This window comes from Gymnoscopelus braueri, assembly GCF_963280865.1.
Source record: "Gymnoscopelus braueri genome assembly, chromosome: 20".
Taxonomy (NCBI): Eukaryota; Metazoa; Chordata; class Actinopteri; order Myctophiformes; family Myctophidae; genus Gymnoscopelus; species Gymnoscopelus braueri.
This window is the reverse complement of record NC_137622.1, coordinates 32,892,691-32,917,457: the sequence shown is the minus strand read 5'-3', so window position 1 is coordinate 32,917,457 and position 24,767 is coordinate 32,892,691. Positions and strand designations below refer to the sequence as shown.

The 24,767-nt window shown below is 44.1% G+C and overlaps 1 protein-coding gene across 1 annotated transcript; it reads left to right on the top strand.

The window, feature by feature from the left end:
- Positions 1-22: 22 nt before the first annotated feature.
- On the top strand, positions 23-15,123 carry vimr2 (vimentin-related 2). The gene is made up of 10 exons (XM_080416370.1): positions 23-291; positions 1,828-1,972; positions 2,743-2,901; positions 4,472-4,591; positions 6,499-6,594; positions 7,351-7,482; positions 10,566-10,694; positions 12,422-12,532; positions 12,673-12,797; positions 14,114-15,123. Exons 1-10 carry the CDS (start codon positions 182-184, stop codon positions 14,154-14,156), a joined length of 1,170 nt encoding a protein of 389 aa, XP_080272496.1. The 5' UTR covers positions 23-181; the 3' UTR covers positions 14,157-15,123.
- Positions 15,124-24,767: the final 9,644 nt, after the last annotated feature.

Genomic DNA, 24,767 nt, shown 5'->3' with positions numbered 1-24,767 from the left:
CATGTGACAAATCCTTATTGACTGATGCTGGGTCCTATAGTTGGTCCCAGTGATGTCCTATGAAATATCTGTCACCTCGGTGCAACATTTCCGTCTCCTGCAAGTATAAGAACCCCAGCTTAGAACCGCTGTCACCATTTGCCTGTTGTTCTCAACGTTAACCTGTACCCTTCCCAAAGCCATGGCCATGCTGAGAGTGTCTTCATACCGCAAGCTGTTTGAGGAAGCCCAGTGGAGCCAAAATGGGGGGTCCAGCATGCAGTGTGCAGGGCAGTACCGCGCCTCCACCAGGTCGGTATGATTCTCTGTAATGGCCGAGACTTGGGACCAGATTTGGGTTAGACTGAATAGAATGTAAAATGGGGTTGATTTGGTATAAGGTACTACATTCAGGTTTTGGAATGATTACTCGGTACAGTTTAACCACTTTAAACCAATATATTTCAAAAGTTTTCAAAATAAAAATGGCAAAGATTTTTGAAAGTAGCAGATCTACAAGTTCACTACATGTTTTGAATGATGCAAGTCGAATGCGGCGAATTGTGAGCTTGTGGATTGCTATTTTCACTATTTTCAATAACAAATTGTATAAAATAGGGCTTATATGTCTGTAGTAACGATGTTTAAATGGGGAGATTTGCTTTTGCAGGACATGTGATACATATGTATACAGCAAAACTAAACAGAATATTACACAATTATATTACTCATCATCTTATGCATAGTATTATTGTATGTAGTTGTATTCTGTCATGGGATTGGTTCTTGTGTGTTCAGGGCGGTGTAAGTGCGCCTGTTTAGTGCCAACGGAATGTTTGAAGAAAGATGACGAATGCCTTTTCTGCATGTGGTGATGTCATCATCTTCAACAGTGTTAATTTACACTGACATGATATGGGAGGGGCAAAGCATTCACTAGAGGAAGCCAGGACGTAGCCTACAGTAGTGTTTATTCTGATTCTCCTTGTTTAGTTTGCATTGCTAAAATGTGACCATCCAAATTTGCACATCGGTGCATCGCTCTATGCTTGTATTTACAGATGGGTGACAAATTAAAGGAAAGACTTGAATAACTGAGAATGGAGAAACATGGCAAATGCATCTGCTTCCATACATGTGGACTGCATGATACAATTAAGCAATTAACCTCATATTCATGCTCTGTAAGTGAGTAACCTTTGGATTCCTGGCATGAAAGTTACCTTGTTCACCGTTATCCCATAATTAAATATTTCTATCCTGATGAGAATAGTCTCTTCCAGGATGACAATGTCCCTCATCCTGCAGGCACGAGGTGTCTTTGAATCTTGTTTTGTTGAGTATAAAATATTATGTGAATCATAGCTATGGCCCCCTGAAGTCACCAGATCTCAACCCAATCTAACACCTATAGGAGATTTCGGACTGCTGTGTTAGACAGACAGCACTATTCAACACCATCATCAAAACACCAACTGAGAGAATATCTTTTGTTAGAAAGGTGTTCCATTCCTCCAGTAGAGTTCTCAAGTTCATGCCAAGCCACACTGAAGCTGTTATGGCAACTTGTGGTGGCCCAACGCCTTACTAAAGACACTTTATGTTGGTTTTTCCTTTAATTTTGTCACCCGTCTGTCTGTATGTGTGTGCATCATTTATATAAATTCTTGATGAGGGAGGATTAACCACTTTCAAAATTGCGCCTCTTTGGGCAAAAAGAAAAATGGCAGATCTACAAGCTGTGAGCTTGTATATCGGCTATTTTCGGCACGCAACATTGTCGTACTACAAAGTATAAAATGTTTGTGCAACATCAGGTCAGTCCTTTGTACACTGTCCCTCCTACAGGAGTGCAGCTGCCGATCATTGTGACTGTGACAAGCTAGACTTTGTAGCTGCCAAGGCAATCAATAAGGAGGGTCTGAGCCGCTTTGCCCAGGAGCGCACCATCATCGCTACCCTCAATGACCGCCTGGCCAGACTTATTGAACTGGTAAGGCTGGAAAAGACCAAGACATCTACTGGTCCAACTGAACTATTTCAGAGACTGATTGACTGAAACCATAGTCTATTTTGTTAGTTTGCTGCCCTCTAAAGGTCAAAAACTACAGAAGGGTAAAAACATGCTATTCTGATCTTGTGAAAAAGAGGCTATAGAATATAGAATGTTTGTACAGTAACAGTGGTCTCCCCATCTGTCCAGCATTTCAATAAACAGAAAATACATTTCCAGGACGGGATACCCACTTGATCCAATCAAGAAAGAGAACTCCTGCAGATAAGCAAGTGAAATTGGAAGTGATGAAACAAAATAAATTAGCAGACTAAATTGGTAAATTGGAAATGGAAGCTGATAAATGGGTTCTCTCTTCCGATTGGACGGAATTGGTGACCCATCTGAAAATGTATTTTCTGTTTATTAAAGAGCTGGAGAGACGGGGAGGCCCCTGTTACTGAACAAACACTTTATAGCAATGATTACTATCAGGATATAGAGCCTTTTAACAAAACCTACCTAAATCTATCACTTAAAGCAAGTTTATCAGCTGCAGCTGTGTTGCTTACACGTCACAATGTACTAAGGTGAGCCCTTCAGCAGTCTTTTACCCTTGGAGGGCAGCAAACAGCATTCTAAACGAATTGGACTATGGCACCTTTCCCAATTTTTGTTATTTGCGATGTCTGGTGTTGGGGAATGATTTTGTTCATCCATCATGTGTTTGGTTTCAGTTGTTTTTAGCAGTCTCTCTCTCTGTCCTGCAGGCACGTTGTTTTGAGTTGGAGAATGAGTCTCTGGAATGCAAGATCATGGACCTAGAGGACCAGCAGAACAGCCAACAGGTTTCTTCCACTACCACCACCACCGTGGCTGTGGCTGACTACAGCCTGGATGCCGTGGTGGTGAGACTAGAGAGGGAGAGAGTAAGTACAACACTGCTTCTCAAAGTGGGGTCCTTGAGGGGGTTCAAGGGGGTCCCCAGCAAAATGGATTAATAATATATCAGCAAAATCTGTTAAACCACTTTAACCCTATTTTATACTTTGGCTACCGGTATTCAAAAATGGTGTGTTAAAAAATGTTGAAACATTTGGAATAATTTTGAAAATGTTTAACACGAGTCTTCTCTTATGGCGGTCCCTTCCCTGGCACAAAATCTTTTCAGATGCGGGCCATGCCAAATACATACATACATACATTTGGTTACACAGAACCTCTTAAGCTCTATACTTCATACTTTATCGTCATACGATGAGTAATGAAAATTTGACCAAAATAGCAATGCCATGGTTAAAGTTGTTTTTAAGGCTCTGCCTGGTGGTCTATGCTGTGTCTAGGTATTTTAACTATTTATCTCTGATGATCTAGCTCAGGGGTTTTCAACTGATTGTGAACGAGGGACCACCACCCTGACTGAATCAACCTGGGGACCACTGTCGTGTTGGGTTAAGATTAGTGCTTATGACTGTTAAGGGCTTGATTTAATTCGTTGCACCATACTATGTGCAACAAATTATATCAAGCCGTGGCATTATTTAACTGAAACATGCGAGTGGTCCAGAGCTATAAAAAAAAAGGTTGAGAACCACTGATCTATTTCCTATCCCACAGTTACCCTTATTCCATTCTCTTACTTTATCCAACATTCCAATAAACTCATGTTAACTGATCTATTGATTTGTATCTTATGTACGAGTGAGCAGACACATGCGATTATATGGGCACATTTCCTAATAATGATGACCGGTACACTTCCCCTTCTTGACATTCTAACTCCCATTTTCTGTAGATTTTCTTGACCCTCGACTTCCCAGTAACTGACTGAAAGTAATTGATGCGTCATCATAGGTCACCAGTTCCGTGGAAGAAAATAAAAAATAAAATAAAAAATCTTCACCTTCCTACATTACTAAATGCATGATCAGGGACCACATGCAATACCTTCACGGACCACCAGTGGTCCACCGACCACTTGTTGAAAACCCCTGATCTAGCTAAGTCTAAGTCTGTGGTTCTCAACATTTTCAGGCTGTGACCCCCCAAAATAATCATATTTGAATAGGGACCCCCAACCCTGATAAACACTTGTTTGGAATGTAGGAGTTGAGGCATTACATTTAGTTTGACTCGTTCTACAGATAAATGTTGTGAAAATAGCAGATCTACAACTGTGAGCTTGTAGATCGGCAATTTTTTTAAATTTGTAATGGTCTTTTTCTTTGCCCTCTTAATTTTATTAAATACTTTTAGGTATTAAAAGGGTCTTAAAAGTCCTTAAACTGACACTTCACTGTCATCTGGGGACCCCCCCAAAATACCCCCCCTGGGAGTTCCGACCCACAGGTTGAGAACATCTAAGTCTCTGTGACATGCCGCCATGGTGCTACGTTTGCATTGCATCTTACCGATGCCCGTCAGCTGTCACAGCGGCAGTGCTGTCTAACCTGCAGACCTGTCGAGGGCCATCACTGTCTATTCTGTGTCCCCCTACAGGATGACATCCTGTGTGACACCGAGGAGCTGAAGAAAGAACTGGAATGTCTGCAGCAAGAGCATGAGATAGCTGTCAATCAGAAGACCCTCGTTCACCTGGAACGGCAGGATGTTTCTGTGGTAAAAACCTGCGTCTGGTGTGCCTCCTGATACAAAGACAGCTTCCATTCAGAAGGACATACAATGCTCTGCTTTATAACAACATGCACAGACAGATAGGACAGTGAGTCATACTACCTATATGTCCCCTGTCGACCTGCAACCTTTCTACTGGACCAGATCAGATGTTTGTTAGTGCCCATCTACTGTATATCCAGTGAGAGCAAATACTGTGCACAGAACGCTCCTTGCACACCTTAATTGCAATAATGCCCTGTGGGCACTAGATGGCAGTGTTCCCATACCGCAGCAGTCTCTCTCTCTCTCTCTCTCTCTCTCTCTCTCTCTCTCTCTCTCTCTCTCTCTCTCTCTGTCTCTCTGTCTCTCTGTCTCTCTGTCTCTGTCTCTGTCTCTGTCTCTGTCTGCATGCTCTGCTGGTGGAGCACAGTACAGCTGCTCCCTCTGTTGCTCTGCCCAAATGGTGTTGATCACCGTCACTCACACAGTCTGGGCCGGTGGCCACGGTGCAACCTGAGACCCCCACCACACACACACACACACACACACACACACACACACATGCTGCAGCCCATCTTCTCCTTGCCATGGCCAGATGTGAGGGAAGCTGATTCCATGTCTCCTCATTGAGTCATGTAGGCTTTAATTTCCCCCTTACAGATGTAACGCAGACAGTAATGTGCTGGCTGGCAGAGGGCTGAGTTTCTGAATAGGAAGCAGCTGCCTGGAAGGTTGCAAAGCTTGGTGGGAATTAGCCAGGGGGATGGGGGAAGAGGAGAGGATGCTACCCCGTAGTTCTTCTATGAAAGAAGCATGCTTGCTGATCACTCAACATGGTGATAGACTAACACTGGCTAGGGATGAAACAAGGGATGGACGGCTTTGTTGGTGTCCAGCAAATGAGGCTCCATCGACTTATCATTGGTATTATCGTCTGATATTATTCCTTCAACCCTGTGGTGTTCCCAGTCACTTCTTTACACAATCTAACACCAACTCCTGTATAGGCACAGGATATTTTGTAAGTTAATTGTTAGTGGATGTTTGCTTTTGAAGGATTCTGTGCTAACATTGGTCTAGTCGAGCCAACAAAACAATGTGAAGGGGCTGGATCTGACATTGGCCCCTGAATCAAACTCGAGATTCCAAACAGAAGGCATGATGACATGCCGTGGGGGGAGAGCAGAGGATTTGTTGTCAGTGCACAGCATGCGGTGGAGCACGCCAGTCTCTGCAAGTGCTCGCTCATGTTTGAACCGAGACACAAGGCTAGCTACCTCGCCCCCTGCCGCCAAAGTACGTCTCAGAAGCCCTATCTACTGCCCCCCCCCTCCGCCATTTTTGTGACCAATCAAATGTAAATGCAGTGATTTAATTTGTCGCCAATTAATCAGCCACTTAAAAAGCCTATATGAGCTTTAGAACCCCTGCCGGCGAATGGATTGCTGGACACATCTTTTGTCTCTAATTAGCCCTAGCCAGCCTCCTTTGCATCTTCCTGCTCTTCTTCCTCCTCCTCCTCCTCCTCCCCCTTCCTCTGCATTGCGGTGGTTGTGCTGGTACTGATGGTGGTACTTAAGGTGGGTCTCTATTGTTCTCCTCATCCTGTCGATGTGCTCAAGTGCCCACGCTGCACTGGGCCTGGTACTGGCAGTGTTGCACAGTGGTGGATGTTGGCATGCTCCATCGAATCGGTACTGTGTAACTTGACCAGCACACACGCACGCGCACACACACACACACACACACACACAGGAGGAATCGAATGTTAAATGCATTATTTATTTATTTTTAAACATTTGCACATTTGTATTAGTTAGTCATGGTTTCGATTGAACCGAGTCAGTTCAACAGAGCTTGATTTGGTTTATGATTGTTGTTTGTGACTCAATTCTCTGTTCACCACATAGGAAGTGGATGCAGTGACAGCAGACTGTCTGGCCCTGAGAGAGCAAGTGGAAATCTATGAAGGGCAGCTGGCAAACATGGAGGCCCAACACGCAACGGTGAGAACCAGAACACGATAGCTACAGCATGATGTAAGTAATGAAGAGTTTATAGCCTTTAATTGACTCGAGATGCAGCACTTAGGCCAATCGGGAGTGTTGGACTGATGCCCGGTCCTGAGGTGACAACACAGCTGTGGTCTGTGACCTCAGTCACCTTGCAAGTGTCCCTGTTGCCAGGAGCAACAGTGATACTGGGGGGAAGATTGGAGCACGGTACAAGCATCCTACAGTAGTTGCATCAGAGGGTTCAGTTCAAACACACACACAGACCCCTCCCCATCTTCTACTGTATTCCCTGCCTCACCAGGGGGATGACAGACACGTCCCAGCCTCAGTCATACTGTAGAGGCATGAAGGCAAGAGAGAGGAAATGGAGGCAACTCCATCACGCTGTGTTTTCTGCTGGAGAAGGCCGCCGGGCTGCCTGGTGTTTAACACAGTCCCTCTGGGACACGATAACTCGATAACTCTCTGTGCGGGGAAACGTGAACACCGACCGAACACAGGAGTCCCCTTTGTTTTATTAACTGCTGTTATTATCAGCACGTCCAGAACAGTGTATTGCCTTAGGCAAATTGGTGGCCATTACATTCCCCTTACAGTAAACTTTTGCTGCGCTGATGATAATGATTCTTGTAGTGGATGAACTTGAGACTATATAGTAGACTATACATTATATATACTGTATACAGTATGTGTGTGACTGTCTGTGTTTGTATTTATTTTTGAATGTGTATGTATTTTTGTGTGTAGGAAGTGGAGGATTTGACGGACCCGGTTGAAGGGACAGCGTTAGCAGTGGCGGGTACAGAATTCTGCAGCCCTGACATCACACAAGCCCTGGCCATAAAGGAATACTACTGCCAGCTGGCAGAGTGCCTGGAGGTACGGCACACAGCACACTATAGGAGAAAACAGACACATACCGCCGCTGCTGGGCAGAATCCTTGTACTGTATGTCCAAAACCGGAAGAAATAAGCTGTGTTCCAGTGGGTCCACTGTAATTATTATTTTGTCACACAAGCTATTATTAATACTTTACATTGGTCAATTATTTATGATATTTGTGAACGTGTAGATTGGCTACTGTTGATATGACACTGTCATATGACAAACTATAAATTAAGGCATTAATTTATGAAAATATTTTTTAAGATGAAATATGGAGATAGAAGGTATCTGCCTGACAGTGATGATATAAGAATCTGGTAGCACCTGCAGGCTCACACACGGTTGGAGGTACAGTGGCCATCTTAGAATTGAAGGTTCTCCGTTCGAGCCCCGGCTCGATACCCGGATCCCTCTGGCTTTGTGTCGTAGTGTCCTTCAGCAAGACACTGAATCCCCAACTGCTCCCGAAGAGCAGGTTGGTGCCTTGCACGGCTGGTCGGATGAATGCAATGCACGTTGAAATTGTAGAAAGAAATTGCTTTGGAGAAAGACGATATAAATACTAGCCCTGGTCCAGAGCGTTTGTGAGTTAGAGAGAACTCACTAACACTCTGGACCAGGGCTATATAAATACACCATCAAGAGAATCACTTTATTTGTCAATTGCCCTCTGCACTTACATACATAAAGAATATGAAATACTGTTCCCCCTCAGCCACTTGCAGTGCAACATAAAACACCAAGCCTTAAACATAATTTACCATTTTACACATGTATGTCTGCACAAACACATGCACCCGTACCAACAAGAGACCAGCCGCCACCCTCCTGTCCTCCCAGTGGCTGGTTAATGCTTCCTACTTTCACCACGTCACCCCCATCGCTCCTTCTGACACGTTTGGTCACGTCCTGACGTAAATCAGAGTTTTTACGCTGCGCAAAGGGACAGTCCCACTTGTTTTCTTTCCCTCTTAACACAACAACTGGGTAGAACTTGAGAACCTAAGGTGCTGTTCTGGGCCAGAACAGAACAGCTTTGTGTGTGTGTGTGTGTGTGTGTGTGTGTGTGTGTGTGTGTGTGTGTGTGTGTGTGTGTGTGTGTGTGTGTGTGTGTGTGTGTGTGTGTGTGTGTGTGTGTTACAAGTGAGGAGGTGCTGGGGTCAGATTGTAGCTCCGGTGGGTCTGACCCTCTCTGAGCTGAGGAAGTCTGCCCCATTCAGAGGTCAGGGCAGCAATCAGACCGCTGGCCGCCTTCCCAGGCTCCTCAGCACCACTGGTTGTGTGTGAGCCCCCCTAGGGCTCCTTCACAAGGGGTCCCTGCACAGCAAAATCCAGAGTGTTCATTTAACTTGAGGGGTGAATTCACAAAAGGAGTACACACTTTTTTTTGGTTTGTTGTACGCGGCCCGAACATCTAGAGTTCGCTCACCTACGTCGCAGCGCCAATCCGTCTGAAATGCCTATGTATGGAGATCTCTGTATCTGTCAGTCCTTGTCCCTTTTATGCCCATATATGGAGATCTCTGTATCTGTCAGTCCATGTCCCTTCATGCCCATATATGGAGATCCCTGATGTCATCAGTATATGCCCATATATGCGCATGCCCCCTTTAGTGATTTGTTTGCACCTGATGGCATGACGACACATTGAGGTTAGACAACACACTACATACTTGGGCGTAGCTGCATTGGGAACTCCTTATATGTTTATGGCTGAGTCATGGTGACATGAGCGTAACGTCAGAGGCCCGCCCGCCCTCTAGCCGGCCGGCCAGCCAATCCTCCCTTAAACCAATTTTAATATAGGATAGGATGAGCTTAATGTGTGGACATTGCTACTCTGTTTATTATCGCTGCCACTTATTTTGTACTTTTTTGGTCTCATATGTCATGGTTAAGCACTGAATCCAACTTTGTGACAGTTGAAATTGCTTAGGAAATAGCTGGGCTTCACAACACCGTACCTAGATTCAGCAGTAAGTGGTGGTATGTGATGTACTTATAAGTAATAGGGGTGCTCAGGCGGGCAAAAGTAAGCAAAACTGGTACTGGACCAGTGAGTAACGGCCCAATTCAAGCACTGTCTGTAAAAACAATGTCTTTCATGAATAGTCCAATTTCCAGATGTAGCCTAATTAAAAGAAACATTCGAGCACAGTTCCTCTTCTCAACCAATATGCTGTGGAAAATAATAATTTTAGGCAAAAGAGCATCAAATTGCCAGTGGTTCAGTCCATTGGCACAAATAAAATTAACCATAATGATTGCTACACTGGCATTGTTCCTTTTCAGGCTTTTGCTAGGCCTACATAACGCCTCACCACCAGCTCCACAAACTCCTCTGTGACAGTCAGAGACAGCACACTAATATATAGTGTGGCGCAAAAGCCACCATTATACTTTTCCACATAATTGCATTCACATGGAAATCAAGGGCAAAGTGCACTTAAGCTGCAAAACTTTATGGATGATGGTGTTGCTCTCTCATATCATTAGCACAATATCTTTCGGAAAACTTAAGCCGTTCATGCAAGTGATGCGCAAATCATGGTGCAATCTGCAGCCACAATGCATTCTTTTGGGAGTGTTAAATGACTCAAAATGGACCTCATCTCTTATTTCCCCCAATCCCCCTCCAGCAATTGGCGTTCTCTCTTCCACTTACCTCCCCACGCCCACCTCCACTCTTCCCTTTCCCCAACCACCTCCATTCCCCTCCCCTGCCAGCTGGTCACAGATCTGCGCCTGCCTCCATTACAAGGTGCAATTGTCTCAGTGCTAAAATGATTGCCATCAGGGTTGAATGGTAATGGTAATGGCTGGCTGGCTCCCACACACCTGTGCACCCTCATGCCGCTTATTTGCTGTGTCATTTGTTCCCTCTAATCAGGGATATGGTGGGCACAAGGAGGGACGGCTGTGTCAAGATCAGACTGTGGGAGGGGCTGAGTCATGAATGTCTCTGATTGTGCTTCGAGATGCACTTCACATCTTAGAACAAACGCTCTTGTGCATTTCCCAGTGCGACTGTGAATGTTTATTGTAGATGCAAATGCCTTTCAATGTTTTTTTCCAGGATGAATGCGGATCCTCATCAGCGGTGGTTCCCATCGGTGGAGAATTAAAACAGTTGGAAGCGGCGGGGTCAAAGGTCAATGCCAAAGATTTGCGCCAGATGACAGACCCCAACGAACTGAAGAAGCTGGTGAGCGGCCTCCCCTTATATTGTTTTTATTTTTTCTAACTGCGTTTTTCCACACTTCCTTCACCTGTCATTTGAAATCTTTCCACGGCTAACCGCTCAGCCATCCATCTCCTTCTGTAACTGTACTTTAAAAAACATTCTCAGGCTCGGAACCCGCAATGCGCTCCGCGTCGGCCGCCAGCTACTAAATCAGATGTAATGGCGAGAATGAATGGTTTCCCACAGAAAGCTGAGGGAAGGGATATAGGGGGGCCACTGAGTGACAGTAGACCAACAGAGTGTGGGGGATCCTGCTGACCGGAGTGTTTACTCTGTTGGACACATCAGCAGGACACGTGAAGGGTTCTGCTTTGGATCAAACTGGGATTTATTGCCTCCGTTATTAAAGGACAGTCTTCCACAGTGCAGAGAGCTCCCCCCGCTTTCATCATAAACTTCTTAAAGTGCCACACTCTGAAGACTTCCTCCCCAAGTGGAAGAATGAAAATACTCCGTCAGCTGCCACCTTTAAACTGTATGCTTTTTTTTTTTGCGATAAGAGAAAAATGGTCATAAGAGAGTCGCTTCCTGGAGCAAAAATGTAGGCTCTGTAGTAGGCCCGCTAAGAGTAAGAGATCAATTGAGGGGCGAACCACAACAGCTGCCACTCGTATGCACTCGCCCGGTGACTCTGCACTAATAGTAAGTAACTGCTCACAGTTCACCTCCGTCGCCAGGTGATCAATCAGCGGTCAGACCGCAGCCGACACCTTGCCCTGGTCCATGACAAACGTGGTGGTTTGGTTCTCATTAACTGCGGTCGTAGCACTGCCTCCGACTCTTTAAATAAACAGTGCCCTCCGTAACCACAGCTGAGCTCTTGCAGCCAGCGCCCCCATATATGCTGCACACGAACCCTCGTTCTGTTCAACTCCAAGCCCTGACGGATGGACAGGAGGGCTTGATCTGCTCTGTTTCCTCTCTCTCTCTCTCGCTGTCTCTCTCTGTCTCTCTCTCTCTCTGTCTCTCTCTCTCCCCCCTATCTCTCTGTGCTTGTGATGAATGCCTCAGGTCCAGTTTCTCGCTGAGACACAACATGGCCAAACAAACAGATTGTGATGAAATCAGGCCTGACGCAGAGATGTATATAATAGAGCAGCTCACTGGCAACATCCATACATGCCTGTGTGTGTGTGTGCACACACACACACGCACACACACACACACACGCACACGCACATGCACATGCACATGCACATGCACATGCACATGCACAATTGCACAATTGCACATGCAAGAGGCCAGGCCTCACTTATCATGCCGGGGTAGAAGAGAGTGTGTGTGTGTGTGTGTGTGTGTGTGTGTGTGTGTGTGTGTGAGTAAGTGAGATGGCCAGGTTGTAAAGTCATCATCAGCCTGTGAGTAGTAACCCCCCCCCCCCCCCCCTCCTCTTCCTCTTCTCTTCCTCCTCCTCCCCTCTGATCTGAGCTGAAAGACGAGCAAGCCCGCCTTCCATCCCCATCTGGCTGTGACAGCTAATTGTTGAACTTCTGTGATTGCTGTAATTACCCACAGTGGGAGACAGTGCCTCAGACATTGGGATTGTGGGGGGGGGGGGGGGGGTGCGATTTTTTTTTTTTAAGAAGGAGCATGATCTATCGGTTTATCTCTGCCGTTCCGTTTTATTGGGACGGCTTATGTGTGTGTTTTTCCGTGTATTTGGACATGTTATGAATGAACGTCTGCAGAGTGCAGAGCTGGAGAAGGAGCTCGCGGAACTTGAGAAGTGCAATGAGGAGATGGAGGAGGAGGTGGAGATGAAGGAAACAGCGTACCTGGAGGAGATTGACGATCTGGAGGTAAGGCGATAAACTGTGACTATCGCCCACGCACCTTTAATCACAGCTGTGGTGGTCGGGAGGAGTTCTATTCTAATCTTGTCCCCCCTCCCTCTCTCTCCCTCCCTTTGTGTGTGTGTGTGTGTGTGTGTGTTCTTCAGTGTACCTTAGAGGAGATGAGGCACCAGGAGGCTGACTTCCAATCCCAGATGCAGGAGCAGTGTGAGGACTACAAGGAACTGCTAAATGAGAAGATGGCCAGAGACATTGAAATTGCTGCCTACAGGTCAGATTCTCTGCTGGGCCAAGTTCTGGGTCAAAGATTATTTGCTATTCCATTGCAAACTTGTGATGTTACATCAATTGTGTTAGACTCATTTTAGAAAACATTTCATGGAGCAAACAGCATTAACTTTGATAGGGAAGATTCTATAATCGATACTTTGCTGAGCTGAAATTAAGTAAAAGCCTATTGTTTTTGTCTGCACTCTGTAATGCACAAAGTTGCCTCTGGGGTTGATCGCCACTGATGGTCCTCCAGAAACCACATGATTTTGATTATATCCTGTCCAGTATTATCTGAGTGTGACCCGACATAACATCACCTGGATATCCCTGATAAAGAAAGAGCTGACATCATTGACCAACTGGGGTCAAAGCAGTTCCCCAACCCACAAACAGAGTGTGATGCAATTTCCTGTATGCGTCCTTCAAGACATTTATGTCATGGCCTCCTTCCGTTCAGGATGCTTCACCATCTGCTATGCTGATATGTAGAGTGACGCACGTCGGCGGTCCTATCCTCCTGCCACAGATCACCCCTACAGACCCCCCCCCATCTTAGCGGTTAGCCCTTCCATCATGCCTTGTAGGCCTGCGTTCAGGAAGAGGCCAGCCCCACACAAAGCCTCATTAGAATGGGCAAAGAGGATCTCACATTGTCAGAGCGGAGCACTGGGTCACTGCCAGTTCCTTTCTACACCAGCCTGTTAAAGTCACTCCACAGATACACACACACATGCACACACACACACACACACACACACACACACACACACACACACACACACACACACACACACACCGCATTCGCCGTAGTTTTAAAACCCACTTTTTACCCAACAGACATTTAAGGTGCACGGAAGGCAAACAGTCTGTGCCAAGTGTTTTTTTCCCTCAATCCTTACTTTTTATTTACCGTGTTTTGTCATCCATGATTAAAACCATGAATAAGAAATGAAGTTGTTGATGCTGACTGCAGAACAGACACTAACGAGTAACGACCCTAGACTGCCGGTCCTGGGTGGCACATTGCCTGTGGAAGATTCCCAGTGTGGTTTTGGGCAGATGCAGTCCAAATGGACTTCATGTGTTGATGTGAGCCTTTTGTTCGGTAATTCAGTCTGTTCTGAGGGTGTTCTGTTCATGAACTGAGCTGCAAACAGCTAAGGAACATGCCCTGTACAGATGTCTTCTGCACACCGAAAAGAGGCAACTGGTGATCACTGTCACTGCCATCCTGTGTGCGCTTCCCCTCAATGTGTTTCTATACATTAAACAGGTCATCTCCAAGTTGTGTTTTGTCTACTTTCTGTCTCTCAGGGGTCTGGTGGAGGAAGAGGAGGCGAGGCTGTGTGGCCTGTGACTGGAGACAGATGGACTGACTGGAGAACGGACAGACTCCCCCCACACACCGATCAGGAGCAGACGCACAACGGCTAAAAAACCAGACCCAGTTCGGACGTATGGGATGAAGGTTAAAGCACCCCCGACCGCAATTTGAGCACAGATGTAAACTTCTCGTGAGAGATTAATGCCGTCTGGGGGCCCGGGCAAGGCCATTGATAACAGGTCGCTGGCAGATGACCCCCAGACCACAAGAAAGATGGAACTGTCTAAAATAGGCTGGGGGATGGTAATGCCATGAGTGTGTATTCATACTAGATGTGTGCGTGTGTGCGTGTGTGTGTGTGTGTGAGTGTGTCTGTGATCTAGGAGTTTAAGGAGAGGACAGTTTCTTAAGTCACACACACACACACACACACACACACACACACACACACACACACACACACACACACACACACACACACACACACACACACACACACACACACTTAGATAGAGGAAAAAACCTCCCCAGCGCGTGGCTCCGTAGAATCATTCTGTTCCTGATACCCCCTCCTCACCCATCAGTCAAATGAAGTCCGATCACCAGCACTTAACCTCTGCCCTCTCCACTCGCTGATAAGATGCTCTCAGCCAGTCAAGGCAGACCAACTTTGTTTAGCTTTTACAGTCATCTAGTGAATGAAGTCATGTGTTCATGTTGTCTTTACACATAATTGGCAGTCAAACTGGTCATGTGTACTTGCAGCATGTTTAGTTTGCAAATGGTTCATGAAGCTGTTTCAACAGAATGCGCACCTGGATGGCTTTAAAAGATACGGCTGTTTTATTAATTCTGCTTCTTTTGAAAAGGCACGGTGGCAATTTTCTGCCCTGTTTTGAAATAACCATGTGACAATTCTTTCATTGAGTATTTTATATGTGACTATAAAGTACTCTACCAGGGAAGATAATGAATATAATAAACCCTCTGCTTATATCAACTCGGAGTGTTTTTCTTTTGTGACTGTTTAGCGTAATATGATGACAATAATACACTTGGGATTCTTGTGGCAGAGAGGCTACCCTTTCCGTGCACAGAACAGAGGATGATTTATGTTCCATGGTGCTTCCTTCATTCATCTTCATGCTTAACCTACGATGTGAACGTTCCCAGCTATTAATGATATCAAAGGCTTGTTAGCTCGGCCATAAAGATGAAAAATGCCGCTAATAACGGATCAGATAAGATTAGCCACAGCCAGCGAACCCCTCGAGAAGTTACCCTCTGCATTAAGTGAGATCAGTGTCTGGAGATGAGGGCTGGGGCTGCACGGCTGCAGTGACTTGTTTAATTGTCCGGACGTGAAACACGGCCAGCCCCGGGAGGAAGCCACTGTGTCTGTTTTTCTCAGGGCCGCAGTACTCAGTCATGTCGTCAGAAGACTGGATCTAGGAGACATAAGCTCCTTCAGTCCTTCCATCCTATACAACTTGCATGGAGTAAAACTATGTATATCCACAAACCACTATGTTCCCCTGACCCCAAGGGGTCGCTCTCTCTTGGCCTCACGGTTGATACTAAAATATCTGTCTCCTCTGCTCGTCTCTTGGGAAAGAGGGCCACATTTATTTTTGCCATGAAGACTTGTATTTCCCTCTTTTAGTTACTCTGTCGCTCTGAGGCCCATCTCATGAGGAAAGGTGGGGGGAATGTCTTCAAAACTCCACAAATATATGGAACATACCACTATTTTAGCCCATTAAAACCGGGAAAGCATCTGTGTCATTTTAGCTAAATATATAGTTTTTCAGAAAACTCTTAGGATTTATAACAGTAAATTTCTCAAAAATAGCAGATATACAAGCTCACAACACGTCACTTCGTGCCACGCTACAAGCTTGTAGGCTACATCTTCTATTTTTGAAAATGTTTGACGTTCTGCCCCTCTTCTCTACATGTGACTTTTTCTTCATCGTAATGCCCTTATCAGAATACAGTATAGCTCTAGGATTGGTGATGCAACCGATTGCAACCGCTTTTATTTCACGATTAAGGTATTTCCACCATTCTTCTTTCATGAGCGTGGAAATGCCTAAAACCCCCCTGCTTTCGCTTGCCGTCCATCATAAGACAACTGAAAGAAATGCCTTTTAACCCCTAAAATCCAGGCTGTGACAATGAGTGGCCTGGGGCAGGACTCTGGCACCTCTGCTCCTTCAAGCCGGACAATTTGATTTGAGAGGAGAGTTTCAAAGCTGCGTCATGGGTCAGTGGTCAGCAAGGGGCCTTGGCCTTTTCATCCCTTTGGCCTTGATGAGTTGTGTGGAGGAGGGGGTAAAAGAAGCCATTATACGAACTGGCAAACACCAACAAACAAAGAAGTAATTGGAAATAACTGGAACTGGCTCCCTTAGCCTAAACTAAAGTATACAGTATATGAAGACTGAATGCTTCAGTATAGGATTTACAAATGATTTGCTCATGCTGACTGAGCAACTGTTGAGTCCATAACATCCCATTGACTGGAATGCCTTCAAGTGAAGAGTGACAGAACCATGGACCATGAATTATGAAATCTGAGCTCATGGTATCAGTCAACATATCTTCAATTTGCACCTGAGGAATTTGATTAAGGCCTGAGGTAATGGTATCCAGGTCAGCTTGTATGACACAACTTTGCTTTCCACCTACACACAGGTAACCCCAAAATACCCTTATCCCTGCCAGATCGCCCGGGCAAATAAACACTGTCCGCAGTGAGGAGAAAAGTCATTTTTTAGGGTTTCTTCAAGGCGGTGTGGAAGTAAGCGACTGGGCTGGTGTTTATAAAGCAAATAAATAAGAGAAAAGGTGGAGGGGGGTTGAATCAGGGAAGAAAATAAGAATTGTAAAAATATACAAAGTCGAGTGAGCTATTGAGAAAGTATTTCCTTAACAAGAGGGGAACAAATAATAAATTATGGGGCCCCCTTTCCCCTGAGGCAGGACTGCCATGGCTGAGGGTAGCGGAAAGTGGGCATCCCTCTCTCTTTATAGGGGTCATGTTTGGGCTTCCACCCTGGGGGAGGAGGGAGCAACACACAACACCGGACCTGTGCGGCAAAAGTCGGCATGTTAATTTAACTCTGAGAGTGTAACAATGCACCCGTAAGCATTGACACTCTGGATTTATCTATATCATGAGACGTTCCACTGTTGTTCCTAAAACAAAATCTTCACACACAAACACATGCAACACACGCACACACAAATAGCTCTTTCGCACACTCCTACCATGCCATGCCATGGTAGGAGGATGGTGGTAGTGTGACCATGTAAATCTCAGGGCCCTCATCATGTCATCAACATAGTGTTTTTTCTTGGCCCTTGTATCTACACTCCGACTCAGCATGCATAACCAAGAGACTGCTGACAGCCATGGCCCCAGATTTACCCCACGCGCCCCGCATGCATGTCCCACAGCAGGTGGCAAACACCACCAACCAACCTACAACTTTTCAACTCTTTCCCCCATCATTTAGATAAATATTTCACACCTTCATTTCTTGGCAAATACTTCAATGCTGACTTTTCTCATACGATCAAGAGACAAAGAAATAGTGGCTTTTTTACCGTTCCTGTTGATTTCACCAGACTCTGCACCCAGCGAGTTAGTCTTGGCCAAAGTTCATAAAAAAAGTTTCCCTTTTGTCCCTAAGTGTTCAATTAATCAACTTCAGACGGGGTAATTGATGGAAGCGGATAAAAGTCTTGGCTACGGGGACCACAAGAAAACAGCCAGGATTGGCATTCTGTTGCTGTGGCTTTCATTCCCATTAAAGGTTGTTAGCATCTTTTTAAGCACAGTGACTTTATTGTCAGCCCAGGGCTTACACAGACCCAGCCATTTGCAGTATTGGACTCCTGGCAGATGGCCTACATGGGTCATGGCCACCCCTTTGTGTTTAGTTCGCATGTTAAGCCGCACCTTGTCATTAAAATGGCCTGCTTCCATGCACTTAGGGTAAATATCTGAACTCCATGTTTTGGTGTAAGGAAAGTATCATCTTGTTACATGTCAAATTACGTATCATTGAATAGGTGCTGTGTTAGGTTTACCCATCTGATGCAATTTCAGAGATTGTTTTTTTTGTGTGTGTTTTTGCTATTAGATTGCACACAAGAGAGGCAGAAAGAGAGAGGTGAACTCACAATATCATGATTAAAATGTTGCGGTTTAATCTGTTGAACTACCATGTCCTCCAAACTGGCACTTATAGCAAGGATGTACTACAGTATAACCAGTTTGACACAATTTGACTTGAATGAATTTAAATTAATACTAATGTATGGATGAATTAAAACATTCTTATTTAGGGATTATGTTAGCTGTGCTTTTGTAATATCACGTGCAACTGAAAGGAGCCTTTTTTTCCACCATTTGGCTGACTTATTTGAGCACATGACCAATTTGTCTTCCTGTGCCTCTGAAGACTTGGAGCCAGAGCACCAGTAGTCCAAACTATCATAATTTGGGCTGGGAGTAAGAAATCACATGTGTCACAGTTTATGTAGGCAGTCATAGCCTCCAGCTATGGCGGGGTTCGAATTTGGAACAAACTACGAAATCATTTTCTTCGAGCGCTAGTCATTCATCTTGTCCCAGACACCCAGACACCTAGGCCTGCTTCCTGTCAGCACTGACAGGACCAGCAGGTAACTTCAATATTCTATTGTTGAATCCCATGTAGTTCTGTAATTATATTTTACATGCAATTCATCCAAATCTAATCCTGCATTCACTGCCTTGTAAAAGGATGTATGACTTCCAGGCCGTAAAGACCAAATCGGGTGGAAAAATATGACATGATGTCTTTGATTATCTGGATAAATCCTTTGAGGGCTAAGTAAAGAATTTCCCCATATGGAGCAAATTCACATTACTTTGTGGCGGTAAGAAGGTTATCCACCAATCAATCTAGGAATTCTGTACTCCATTGCTTACAATTGTGTGTGTGTGTGTGTGTGTGTGTGTGTGTGTGTGTGTGTGTGTGTGTGTGTGTGTGTGTGTGTGTGTGTGTGTGTGTGTGTGTGTGTGTGTGTGTGTGTGTGTGTGTGTGTGTGTGTGTGTGGTGGGGGGGGTGCTCAAACGCTCTCAAGGACTTCATCTTTGTCGTATTTCATCTTTAACTAGACACTTTCTTCAGCTTGTCTCCTGAGACTCTTCATAACTGACCATTGAATGGCCAGTTGAATGTCCAGCCACCAGCGAGCCTCAGTAAAGCTACTATACAGGGCCATAGCTTGCCTTTGTGACTTCACTTCTTGAAGGCTCACCCGAGGACTTGTCAAGCTTGCGATCTTTTACAGGTCCGTTTGCAGACAAAACACCCCCCCCCCCCCCAACAAAAAAAAACAGCCCCCCCCTCAACAACATCTGCTACCAATTTGGCTGAGGCATTCCTGCAGTCGGTGCTGTTTAATATTCACATGGGTTAGGATCTGCCGGGACAGGGGGTGGATGGAGGGGGAGGGCGGCTCACCTTCCATAATGCTGTGGTCTACCAGTTCAGACAAAGTGAAAAATGAGGGGTTAAGAAAGAGTGAGCTGGACCAGGGCTGGGTTAACCAGGCTAATTTGCCCTGATAATAATGGTGTTCACACAAGGCCTTTGGGGAGCAGCGATGTGTAGAACATGGGCCTGACGCTGCAACCACACAGGAAGTTTACAACACGGCCCAGCAAATCAAAATGCATTTAATCATCAAACATGCAGTATGGAACTGGCAGCAGCTCCAGAGCCAGCAGCCCTCCTGAAGATGAAGACAAATGTTTGGAGGAGAAGGGGCCAGGGAGAGACGCAGAGCGTGCACCTCAAATAAGGAGCACATTTCAGGGAGTTGAAGGCCCAGATTGTATGTGCCCTACACAAAACATGACATGCCAAAGGTGCAGGTTTCCTTTTACTCTTGCCAAGTGCCTTCAGCGCGATACAAACGAGTTGTTTTAAAAATGTTTTTAATTGTTTTCATGTGATGAGATGTTGTACCATGGAATGAGTGATAAAGATGGATGCATTGGAACTTTTATAGGAAATTACGTGTGCATGGTAGACTTACAATCCCATTTTATTAGCAGTAATCAAAATACCCTGCACATACACAAAACCTTGCCATATGTGCTCTCTGATTGATCTGAAGCAGGGAACAATAACCCTGTTAATTGAAAATTAGACCAATTACATAACATACTGTATCCTCATTCAACACGGCCACCAAAAGGTCCTTGTGGATTATAAGGATGTATCCCAGGCACTCAATTTAGAAATCTTCGCTTCCTTCCACATGCATGTTTATGCTTGCTTCTATGTGAAGCACATATTTGTGGTTTATATTACTATATGTTTACTCAACCTCTGAGGAAATACAATACTTGCACACAGAAATCATCAACAAGCAAACAATACACAAGACCTAAAATTTTTCATTCATATATATTTTACGGTGGGACATTGTGGGAATATTTATCTATTAGAGAATACAGCAGCTAAAAATAAACCCCAATTTGATCCTGGGAGGCATGGCAATGTATTCAAAAATAAATTCTGCCTGGATTTATTTGAGTTTTGTAATCCCTATGTTATTTTTTAGGGGAGAACATAGAGAAACTGACTTGATGTCAGCATGTGAGCATATACAGCATGTTGTGTGTTTATTGGAGATTTATTGGAGACCACCTAAAGCGAGACAAATTCAAGAACAAGACTGGGGGGCAGGCGAGATCGAGTTAAGATTGAGGCAAGTGGGGTCGAGACTGAGTCAAGACCAAGACTGTGGGGGTGTGTGTGTGCGCAAGATTGAGTCAAGACTGAGATTAGGGGGGTCGAGATTGAGTCAAGAAGAATGACCAGAATATTTTTTAATCCTGAATTGAGTCCATGAGAAAATAATTTGGTGTGGGGTACAGGAAGTGTGTGCCTGACTTCACAATCTTACCTGGGTTTACTTGCTGCTTTTTTTTCCCATGAAAGGACCTGCGTGCGAAGACCTAAGGACAAAGAAAATCCAGGCTTGGAACTATGGGTGACAAAATGTTTGGAAACCAAATTTCAAAACTAGCAAGGAACTATATTTAAAATACATAGTTTACTCAGCCATCTTGACATATTTTAACACTGGAAGAGTTTTTGGATCTGTCACAGTTTGTTTAGGATCTATTGTGTTGTAAGAGATTCTTTGGATTATCAGTTCACTTGGGTTCTTCCCACAGCACAGACATTACATCAAAAGGCAAATGGTCAGGCAGGCAGGCAGGCAGTCATCCAATAATAATAGCCATTGTTTATGAGTACAGCTCATAGTTACATTATACGGTTTATGTTTGCAACAGTATGTAGAGGTGGGTAATATTAATATACCATTAGGTTGAGAGGCCCCTGTGGACCAAATAAATACTACAACAACAACATAATAATAATAATTATTGTAAAACTAATAATAATAGCATCATAATAATTATTGTCATCATTATTATAAAACGAGTCATAATAATTACTATTATCATTATTATTGTTGTTGCTGCTCTTATTGTTATTAGACCAAATTAAACCGCCCTTATATCATTATACAGCTATAAGTCTCAGGTCATAGGTCAACAGCCTGTCACATGACATCACACAGCTGGCCGTGGTCTCCCTGATGGAGCAGTGAGTGAAAACAGTGACACTGCAGTGCGAGGGGCCGGGCAGGGTGAACTTTCATCCAGGTAAACAATGATAATACAATAGCTAAATCGATAATAAGAAGCTTGTCGCGTTACATTATAGCCTAAATCAGTTAGCGTCACATATAGCCTCAGCTAAGCTATTTAAAAAGTCTAGTGTGTCTGTGGAGGGACAGTTTGCTAACCACTTGACGTCAGCTCTTCTGCTCAATTAAATGTTATGACCTTGTCTTCTTGACTCCATGAAGGACACAAGACCACAACATAAGTTACATTAGATAGCAGATAGGCAGTGGTGTAAAGTAACTAAGTAAATTTACTTAAGTACTGTACTTGAGGTATTTTTTACTTAACTGGGGTATTTCCAATTTTCAGTACTTTTACTTCTACTCCATTACATCTCAGAGGCAAATATTATACTTTTACTCCACTACAATATTTGGAAACTTTAGTTACTAGTTACTTTGTAGATTTTAATTATGATTACACATTACCCACTTCACCCCTATGTACTTTTTGACCATTTGAAAATAGCAGATGCGGTGCAACGCAACCCATTGTGAGCTTGTAGATCGGCTATTTTCAAAAGATTTTAATACATTTTATACATTTGGTACCTGTGAAATGGGACATCCTGCATAATGAGTACTTATACTTTTGTACTTAAGTATATTTTGATACCATGCTTTTGTACTTTTACTCGTAAATTTTGATTACTGGACTTTTGTTGTGCAGTGTTTCTGCATGGCAGTATTGATACTTTAAGTAAAAACTACTATAGTATGATATGCACTCAAAGATATTCTCATGTCTGGTTGTTTTGCCCACCAAGCTTCAGCATCTGCCGAGACAGAAAATACCTAATTTGTGAATATTTGTCCAACAGGCTGGCAAGAGTGGACATGCCAGAGGCACAGATAATGCAGACACATTGAAGTTCTTGAAGGTTAGGTGGAGTTTTCTTTTTAATGTTGTTGTTGTTGTTGTGATGATGATGATGATGATTATTATGCAATCAATAGTAGTAGTATATTTTTCTTCATACAGGCTATAATAGAAAATAATTGCAGTGTTGAATTGAATACACAGGACCACAATGGAAACAATTTTGTTGTCACTGTACAAAATGTTAATAAAGTATCAATCAATCGAAAGTAGGCTACTGCACTGTCATCATTAGAATCCTTTAGCCAATGTTAATTGTATTGCATGGTGTAACATTTATATTTTTAAGAAAATTATTTTGGTAGTGTTTTTGAAAGGCTTTATTGTGAGGCTATATCACAGACCCTTTTTCGCTTGCAGCCTGCTTTCACAGTATGTGCACCATGGGCCTGTGATGTGCTTGGTTGAGGACACACCAACTAACTGTCAGCTACTGGTGAGTTCCTTCACTTTACTTAATTTTATTTTTTATTCCTTTTTTTTAGACCTATTTTCTGATGAGATCTTTGACCCAGTAGACACCTTTTGTTTGATTTTGGATTGGTGGATTTGTGGAATGTTGTATTGAATGACCATTCCAGTAACCTTGTGGACTGGACTAGTGCTCTAAGTTAAAACCTTTTTTCTGTGATTTGCGGACTTTAACAATAAAACTAGGGGAATTACACAGCTGTGTGTCAAAACAATCAGACAACGGCCAAACCGAATCCAACTTTGCTTCTACCGGCCACCTACACTCCCAACATGGGAGGGGTGAGGGAATTTTAAAGTGTGAGGGAGGTATCAAGATTCAACAGCTCTGGATGAAGCTCAGAGAGAGGAGCCCAAAGTCCTTCTCTTTAGGATGATCTACAGTAGCTGTGTTTTCACTACAGTGCCAGTTGCCAAAAAAAAATTACTTGCTGGAATGGCAATGGGAGAGACCGTTTTCACATGCCCTCCTTGGCAGCGAAACTTCTGGTATTGCCTGATAAGCAACTGTTTTCATTTGTTTATTTTGTTTTGACGTCATAGAATGCTTTGATATCAGTTAATTTACAAATGGTCAGAGTAGAGACTCATTAACTAACGTAACGTTGTCATTTTCAACTTTTAAAATCCATTCAATTCCATGTATAAACATGATTATTACCATCGCATTTTGCAATTAATTCCTCCTCCATTGTTCAGACACTTGGGACAACCCGGCTTTTCAGTCGGAGTGGTCAGTTTCCGAGAGCATAGCACTCATGGCACAGACCACTCTGAATTAACGAATGACAAGAGAGCACTCCAGCACCGAACGAACGCACCCAATGTCAGACAGGCCTTGTGACATCAAAAATATCATACAATGCAGCTGTAATAGCAACAGTGAGGGATAGTAAGTGTGTATTGAATTTCTTTTGTTTAATCTTTGTCTATATAGTCTGAGTTAAAGTCATTACCTTATGAATTGTCAACTGTTACCCAGAACTCAGTAGAGAGCAAAGATGGTATTTGAGCAGGCTGACAGAGCCAGGCCTGTCTCCTAGAAGGGTGATGTGGATCATGTGACACCTCTGTCGCTCCCTCAATAAAGGACATCCCTTGCCATGGCAACTGCATAAACATCTGACTGCCCATTTGAGGAAAGATCTGGGTGGAATGTACAGTACAAGCGTACAATTTATTATACATAGAAAAAGACCCAGCTTGTGTGCACATCCACTTTCGCTTAGTGAGCCGATGAGGCTGTATGTGTCAGCCTTGGTCACCCATGTTCTATGCACATTGTGACACACGTGTGACTGTGAACGGAGAGAAATCTTGTGGTAGTAGAACGCAGTAAATTGTACTGATTGCACAGTAAATGACATCCCTTTCTCTTCCTCTTCTTTTTCTTCTTTTTTTTCATCCACTGACCTGGAATGGAGAGAACAGGGTACTTTTCCTCTCTGCCAGGGAAATGCAATGCCAGGCTTGTGTAACCTTAAGGACACAATATGGCATTATGCTGTGTTTAATTTTCCTGCCCC

What these genes read in the sequence shown, in the direction of transcription:
- vimr2 (XM_080416370.1), top strand. Translation starts at nt 182, where the DNA reads ATGGCCATGCTGAGAGTGTCTTCATACCGCAAGCTGTTTGAGGAAGCC. An exon ending in AACGGCAGGATGTTTCTGTG is followed by an intron (nt 4,592 to 6,498) that starts GTAAAAACCTGC and finishes TTCACCACATAG; the next exon opens with GAAGTGGATGCAGTGACAGC. An exon ending in ATTGAAATTGCTGCCTACAG is followed by an intron (nt 12,798 to 14,113) that starts GTCAGATTCTCT and finishes TCTGTCTCTCAG; the next exon opens with GGGTCTGGTGGAGGAAGAGG.